This window comes from Acanthochromis polyacanthus, chromosome 18, assembly GCF_021347895.1.
Source record: "Acanthochromis polyacanthus isolate Apoly-LR-REF ecotype Palm Island chromosome 18, KAUST_Apoly_ChrSc, whole genome shotgun sequence".
NCBI lineage: Eukaryota > Metazoa > Chordata > Actinopteri > Pomacentridae > Acanthochromis > Acanthochromis polyacanthus.
The window spans coordinates 13,692,396-13,700,936 of record NC_067130.1 but is presented as its reverse complement, the minus strand read 5'-3'; the positions used below and the strand labels follow the sequence as shown (position 1 = coordinate 13,700,936).

Below are 8,541 nucleotides of genomic sequence, written 5' to 3'. Positions count from 1 at the left end.
CCTGAGAAGTTGGTTTGGAAGATATATCTATGGGAGAGTCTGCCACTGCTGCTGAAAAAAAATGAATGTAGTGGACCTTGTTTATCTGTAGAAGTCCCACACCCCAGGTGAACTTGAAATAAAAATGCTGCAGACTTGGTTTCGCAATTTAAGTTTTGTTTTTACTGCATTTGCACATAATTCCTTGAATATACAGCAGTCCTAAACCATTGTATACATAAACTGACAGGTGAAAACAAAAAGTAAAAACAAGCCAGTAATAAAATACATTTCCATGTTCTTATATACGTCATATAAAAAGAATAAAAGGAAAAAATATTTAAACTGCTGGGATAAATATTTACAAAGGCATTCTCTTTTAAAAGAAAAAAACATTTACAACTTGAGTACCTAAAATAAAACAAATTATAGGCAGGGCATGTGCAACTTAGGTACAAAAGGCTTTGATTTGTGGGGATAAGGTGACAGTTTTACAGCAGGACAGAAAGGCAGGATGAAGAATGTTAAGAAGTTGCAGATTTAGTAACTGCAGTGCAAAGAAGCGTCACTCTTACGATCCCCTGAGGATTCAGAGCGTCTGTCTGCAGTCAGGCCAGAAACAGGGACAGCTATTTGCTCTGGCTGAAGGTCGGTGGTGTCCACTACTGCCCATTGACTGGGACCTCCTGGAGAAGAACACACACATTGACAACTGATTGTAACATCAGTCTGTAAACACTGAAAACAGACGGGGGGCAACAGTCAATTCAATACGGAGCGCCCTGAAGGTTACAGCAAGTATTTTTTGACGACGACTTTTATGTTTTTCCGCCATCTGCTTTACATTCCTTCTGATCCCGAGCACTCTGTCCGGCTCAGATATTTTATCATATTTATATTTTATATGACATTTTTGATGTATTTGAGGAGCTCAGAACTACAACGGTTTCAATACAATGCTCGGACAACAAAACTATCACTGCACTCACCCTTCTGCAGCATATGAATGTCAGAGCCATCAATCATTCCTAAATAAATAGTTGACAGTTAATAGTTCAATGATTGTTAGAAAAAAGTAAAAAAAAATCAGTTTCCAGTTTCTTAAATTTGAATATTTCTGGTGTCTTTACTCTTCCATGACAGTAAACTAACTCGAAAAGCACTCAGAGAGGGCAGTATTCCATCAATGCTGCTCAGTTTACTAAAACGTCATAATTTAGACATTTTAGATACATTTTGGATGACATACTAAACTATGACGTTTTGTCCACATTTTGGACAACATACTAAACTGAGGTTTTTGTGATATTTTGGATGAGATACTAAACTATGAGGTTTTTGTGAAATTTTGGACGACATGCTAAACTATGAGGTTTTTGTCATTTTGTGGACGACATACTAAACTATGACGTTTTGTGACATTTTGGACGACATACTAAACTATGACGTTTTTGGAGGACATACTAAATTGTGACATTTTGGACGACATACTAAACTATGACGTTTTTGTGATATTTTGGACGACATACTAAACTGACGTTTTTGTGATATTTTGGACGACATACTAAACTATGACGTTTTTGTGATATTTTGGACGACATACTAAACTATGACGTTTTTGTGATATTTTGGACGACATACTAAACTGACGTTTTTGTGATATTTTGGACGACATACTAAACTATGACGTTTTTGTCGTTTTTTGGACGACATACTAAACTATGACGTTTTTGTCGTATTTTGGACGACATACTAAACTATGACGTTTTTGTGATATTTTGGACGACATACTAAACTATGACGTTTTTGTGATATTTTGGACGACATACTAAACTATGACGTCATTTTTTGGACGACATACTAAACTATGACGTTTTTGTGACATTTTGGACGACATACTAAACTATGACGTTTTTGTCGTTTTTTGGACGACATACTAAACTATGACGTTTTAGTCATATTTTGGACGACATACTAAAGTATGACGTTTTAGTCATATTTTGGACGACATACTAAAGTATGACGTTTTAGTCATATTTTGGACGACATACTAAACTATGACGTTTTAGTCATATTTTGGACGACATACTAAAGTATGACGTTTTAGTCATATTTTGGACAACATACTAAACTATGACGTTTTTGTCGTTTTTTGGACGACATACTCAACTATGACGTTTTAGTCATATTTTGGACGACATACTAAAGTATGACGTTTTTGTGATATTTTGGACGACATACTAAACTATGACGTTTTTGTGACATTTTGGACGACATACTAAACTATGACGTTGTCGTTTTTTGGACGACATACTAAACTATGACGTTTTTGTGACATTTTGGACGACATACTAAACTATGACGTTTTAGTCATATTTTGGACGACATACTAAACTATGACGTTTTTGTCACATTTTGGATGACATACTAAACTATGAGGTTTTACTCATATTTTGGACGACATACTAAACTATGAGGTTGTTGTGACATTTTGGACGACATAAACTATGAGGTTTTAGGGACATTTTGGACGACATACTAAACTATGACGTTTTTGTCGTTTTTTTGGACGACTTGACATTTTTGTGATATTTTGGACGACATACTAAACTATGACGTTTTTGTCGTTTTTTGGACGACTTGACATTTTTGTGATATTTTGGACGACATACTAAACTATGACGTTTTTGTCGTTTTTTGGACGACACCAAATTATGACGTTTTTGTGACATTTTGGACGACATACTAAACTATGACGTTTTTGTCGTTTTTTGGACGACATACTAAACTATGACGTTTTAGTCATATTTTTGGCGACATACCAAACTATGACGTTTTGGTCACATTTTGGACGACATACTAAACTATGAGGTTTTACTCATATTTTGGACGACATACTAAACTATGAGGTTGTTGTGACATTTTGGACGACATAAACTATGAGGTTTTAGGGACATTTTGGACGACATACTAAACTATGAGGTTTTTGTCATATTTTGGACGACATACTAAACTATGATGTTTTTGTCGTTTTTTTGGACGACATACTAAACTTTGACGTTTTTGTGATATTTTGGACGACATACTAAACTATGACGTTTTTGTCGTTTTTTGGACGACACACTAAATTATGATGTTTTAGTCATATTTTGGACGACATACTAAACTATGATGTTTTTGTGAAATTTTGGATGACATATTAAACTATGACGTTTTAGTCATTTTTGGCGACATACTAAACTATGATGTTTTTGTGACATTTTGGACGACATACTAAACTATGATGTTTTTGTCGTTTTTTTGGACGACATACTAAACTATGACGTTGTTGTCATTTTTTGGACGACATACTAAACTATGACGTTTTTGTGACATTTTGGACGACATACTAAACTATGACGTTTTTGTCGTTTTTTGGACGACATATTAAAGTATGACGTTTTAGTCATATTTTGGACAACATACTAAACTATGACGTTTTTGTCGTTTTTTGGACGACATACTCAACTATGACGTTTTAGTCATATTTTGGACGACATACTAAAGTATGACGTTTTTGTGATATTTTGGACGACATACTAAACTATGACGTTGTCGTTTTTTGGACGACATACTAAACTATGACGTTTTTGTGACATTTTGGACGACATACTAAACTATGACGTTTTAGTCATATTTTGGACGACATACTAAACTATGACGTTTTTGTCACATTTTGGATGACATACTAAACTATGAGGTTTTACTCATATTTTGGACGACATACTAAACTATGAGGTTGTTGTGACATTTTGGACGACATAAACTATGAGGTTTTAGGGACATTTTGGACGACATACTAAACTATGACGTTTTTGTCGTTTTTTTGGACGACTTGACATTTTTGTGATATTTTGGACGACATACTAAACTATGACGTTTTTGTCGTTTTTTGGACGACTTGACATTTTTGTGATATTTTGGACGACATACTAAACTATGACGTTTTTGTCGTTTTTTGGACGACACACCAAATTATGACGTTTTTGTGACATTTTGGACGACATACTAAACTATGACGTTTTAGTCATATTTTGGACGACATACTAAAGTATGACATTTTAGTCATATTTTGGACGACATACTAAACTATGATGTTTTTGTCATTTTTTGGAGGACATACTAAATTGTGACATTTTGGACAACATACTAAACTATGACGTTTTAGTCATATTTTGGACAACATACTAAACTATGACGTTTTTGTCGTTTTTTGGACGACATACTAAACTGACGTTTTTGTGATATTTTTGGCGACATACCAAACTATGACGTTTTTGTGACATTTTGGATGACACTAAACTATGAGGTTTTACTCATATTTTGGACGACATACTAAACTATGAGGTTGTTGTGACATTTTGGACGACATAAACTATGAGGTTTTTGTCATATTTTGGACGACATACTAAACTATGATGTTTTTGTCGTTTTTTTGGACGACATGACATTTTTGTGATATTTTGGACGACATACTAAACTATGACGTTTTTGTGACATTTTGGACGACATACTAAACTATGACGTTTTAGTCATATTTTGGACGACATACTAAACTATGACGTTTTTGTGACATTTTGGACGACATACTAAACTATGACGTTTTTGTGACATTTTGGACGACATAAACTATGAGGTTTTAGGGACATTTTGGACGACATACTAAACTATGACGTTTTTGTCGTTTTTTGGACGACTTGACATTTTTGTGATATTTTGGACGACATACTAAACTATGACGTTTTTGTCGTTTTTTGGACGACACACCAAATTATGACGTTTTTGTGACATTTTGGACGACATACTAAACTATGACGTTTTAGTCATATTTTGGACGACATACTAAAGTATGACATTTTAGTCATATTTTGGACGACATACTAAACTATGATGTTTTTGTCATTTTTTGGAGGACATACTAAATTGTGACATTTTGGACAACATACTAAACTATGACGTTTTAGTCATATTTTGGACAACATACTAAACTATGACGTTTTTGTCGTTTTTTGGACGACATACTAAACTGACGTTTTTGTGATATTTTTGGCGACATACCAAACTATGACGTTTTTGTGACATTTTGGATGACACTAAACTATGAGGTTTTACTCATATTTTGGACGACATACTAAACTATGAGGTTGTTGTGACATTTTGGACGACATAAACTATGAGGTTTTTGTCATATTTTGGACGACATACTAAACTATGATGTTTTTGTCGTTTTTTTGGACGACATGACATTTTTGTGATATTTTGGACGACATACTAAACTATGACGTTTTTGTGACATTTTGGACGACATACTAAACTATGACGTTTTAGTCATATTTTGGACGACATACTAAACTATGACGTTTTTGTGACATTTTGGACGACATACTAAACTATGACGTTTTTGTGACATTTTGGACGACATAAACTATGAGGTTTTAGGGACATTTTGGACGACATACTAAACTATGACGTTTTTGTGACATTTTGGACGACATACTAAACTATGACGTTGTCATTTTTTGGACGACATACTAAACTATGACGTTTTTGTGATATTTTGGACGACATACTAAACTATGACGTTGTCATTTTTTGGACGACATACTAAACTATGACGTTTTTGTGATATTTTGGACAACATACTAAACTATGACGTTTTTGTCGTTTTTTGGACGACATACTAAACTATGACGTTGTTGTCATATTTTGGACGACATACTAAAGTATGACGTTTTTGTGATATTTTGGACGACATACTAAACTATGACGTTTTTGTGATATTTTGGACGACATACTAAACTATGACGTCGTTTTTTGGACGACATACTAAACTATGACGATTTAGTCATATTTTGGACAACATACTAAACTTTGACGTTTTTGTGATATTTTGGACGACATACTAAACTATGACGTTTTTGTCGTTTTTTGGACGACACTAAATTATGACGTTTTTGTGATATTTTGGACGACATACTAAACTATGACGTTTTTGTGACATTTTGGACGACATACTAAACTATGACGTTTTAGTCATATTTTGGACGACATACTAAAGTATGACGTTTTAGTCATATTTTGGACAACATACTAAACTATGACGTTTTTGTCGTTTTTTGGACGACATACTAAACTATGACGTTTTAGTCATATTTTGGACGGCATACTAAAGTATGACGTTTTAGTCATATTTTGGACGGCATACTAAAGTATGACGTTTTTGTGATATTTTGGACGACATACTAAACTATGACGTTCTGTCATTTTTTGGACGACATACGAAATTGTGATATTTTGGACGACATACTAAACTATGACGTTTTAGTCATATTTTTGGCGACATACTAAACTATGACGTTTTTGTGACATTTTGGATGACATACTAAACTATGACGTTTTTGTCATATTTTGGACGACATACTAAACTATGAGGTTTTTGTGACATTTTGGACGACATAAACTATGAGGTTTTAGGGACATTTTGGACGACATACTAAACGATGAGGTTTTTGTGATATTTTGGTCGACATACTAAACGATGAGGTTTTTGTGATATTTTGGTCGACATACTAAACGATGAGGTTTTTGTCATATTTTGGACGACATACTAAACTATGAGGTTTTGTCCACATTTTGGACGACATACAGGAATAAAACACACCTTTTTGAATGACGTAATATTTCTTTGTGTTTCCTGTAATGATTTATAGAACTGATCACCACGTGTCAGTGACACACACAGTGATCTCACATGAGGTTTTTGTGATATTTTGGTCGACATACTAAACGATGAGGTTTATTTGATATTTTGGTGGACATACTAAACTATGATGTTTTTCCCAAATGTTAATGCGGATCTAAAGGAATGTAAATTTTGAGGAAATGTAAAATCAAAAAATCCCCTACTGTGACCCCTGTGAGGCTCCATGTTTTACAACTTTAGTCTCACACATGCAGGATAAAACCAGCTGGCACCAAAGCCAAGAAATAGAAACAATACTAAGTGCTTCCAGACACATGCATCTGCCATCTTGTTTTTTGAAGGAACTGTGTTACATTTTGATCAATATGCTTGCTAAAAGTTTTGCTTAGAGTCTGTTCAATATGACGTTATAGCCAGAAGATGTTAGATGATTGTAAAGACAAGGTGTAAAGGATAGTCTGACTGTCCGCAGCTCAAAAATCCTCCTAACAGCTCCTCTAAAGCTTACCAGCCACCAGGTTAGATTCATATTATGTCTGTTTTACAACATCCCGTAGATTCTCAGTTATCCAGGTTATGGCTTCATGATTCGGTCAAATGCAACTTAACTCCTTTTTGGTTTCATCCAGGTTTGGTTTTATCCAACAGGCTTCCTCAGTTCTAACTGGCTTAGCAACCCACATCACTCAGTGGCTCAATAATGGCTAGAGGCTAGTATAAATCAAGGTGTGAATGGTTGGAAAGCTTCCTGTGGAGGGACTGAAGAATTGTTACATATGTGATATATATGATATATATATATATACACACACACACACACATACATATATTAGGTATCCAATAATACGTTCTTCTTTGGACAGAGAACAATGTGACGACAACTTGTCTTTATACGCATTAAACAAACAAGAAATAACATTAATTTGTAAATTTCAGAGGTGCTATTTTTTTTACCTTTGGACAGAGTGAGGCTAGCAGTTTTATGCTAAGCTAACCGTCTCCTGGCTATAGCTTCTTATGAAACAAACACCAGTGAAAGTGAGACTGTAGGCAAGAGAGGGAAGAAGCATATTTTCCAAAATGCTGAATAGTTCCTATAAAGATGCCTCAGCCAAGTAGAAAAGGCTCTTCATGCAGCATAAATTATAAATCAAATTTTTGCACAAACACAGTATGATATAGGTACAGCCAGCTAAATCCTACTCATACTGTGTCCAAAACAGATACAGAGGTAGGATTTACAGTACAACGTGACTGTTGGATTTTGCAAAGTGAATCTGGAAAACTCAAAACTTAGTGTATCTGATGGCACATCAGATACATCTTGGTATCTGCTTCATGCAGGAGATAAAATCAGATCACCAGGGTGAAAGTCATGCATCAGATCACTCTGAAAGCCTGCAACTCAACAACACTGACCTTCGTCTGGTCCTCCAGACAGGCCTTTCAGGCCAAAGAGGGTACAGTAATTTGTCTACCGTTATTTCACAGAGAGAATGAGAAGGAAAAGAAGAGTGATTCACTGAAGGAGAATTTACCATCGGGGACCAGAACATTAGTTTGACATCTTCACTGGGTCGTGGCTTTTTGATTAGACTCACCTCTAAATTCCCCCTGGCTTTCTTCAGCACTCCGTGGGTCAGAGACACTAAAGAATGGGAAAAAACAATACATACAATCATTTACATACTATTACATACAGAGGCGCCTACATCAAGCCATATGAACGACTGCTGGTTAGTATTTTATCCATAAATGAATAGAAAGAAAATATACAACTGGCTATTTTATTTTGTATTTATACATTTGAAAATTGATAA

The 8,541-nt window shown here is 34.7% G+C and overlaps 1 protein-coding gene and 2 long non-coding RNA genes across 9 annotated transcripts in view; 1 reads left to right on the top strand and 2 right to left on the bottom strand.

Annotated features, from left to right (window-relative positions):
* Positions 1–139: 139 nt before the first annotated feature.
* cdk5rap2 (CDK5 regulatory subunit associated protein 2) overlaps positions 140–8,541 on the bottom strand; it is a 42,213-nt gene continuing 33,811 nt past the window's right edge. For 6 of the 7 annotated variants that reach the window (XM_051938500.1, XM_051938504.1, XM_051938505.1 and 3 more), the window contains 3 exons: positions 8,323–8,369; positions 8,141–8,195; positions 140–665 (listed from right to left, as the gene is read on the bottom strand). In XM_051938500.1, the coding sequence (XP_051794460.1) occupies positions 520–665; positions 8,141–8,195; positions 8,323–8,369 (248 nt within the window). In that variant the 3' untranslated portion in view covers positions 140–519. The remainder of the gene's footprint in view (positions 666–8,140; positions 8,196–8,322; positions 8,370–8,541) is intronic. The other variant, XM_051938507.1, reaches the window with a different exon arrangement.
* On the bottom strand, positions 1,820–6,059 carry LOC127530836 (uncharacterized). Its single transcript, XR_007937518.1, has 2 exons — positions 5,953–6,059; positions 1,820–4,714 (listed from the first exon to the last, which is right to left on the bottom strand). It is a non-coding gene; the product is annotated as an uncharacterized LOC127530836 (long non-coding RNA).
* On the top strand, positions 4,598–6,517 carry LOC127530835 (uncharacterized). Its single transcript, XR_007937517.1, has 3 exons — positions 4,598–4,692; positions 5,451–6,044; positions 6,451–6,517. It is a non-coding gene; the product is annotated as an uncharacterized LOC127530835 (long non-coding RNA).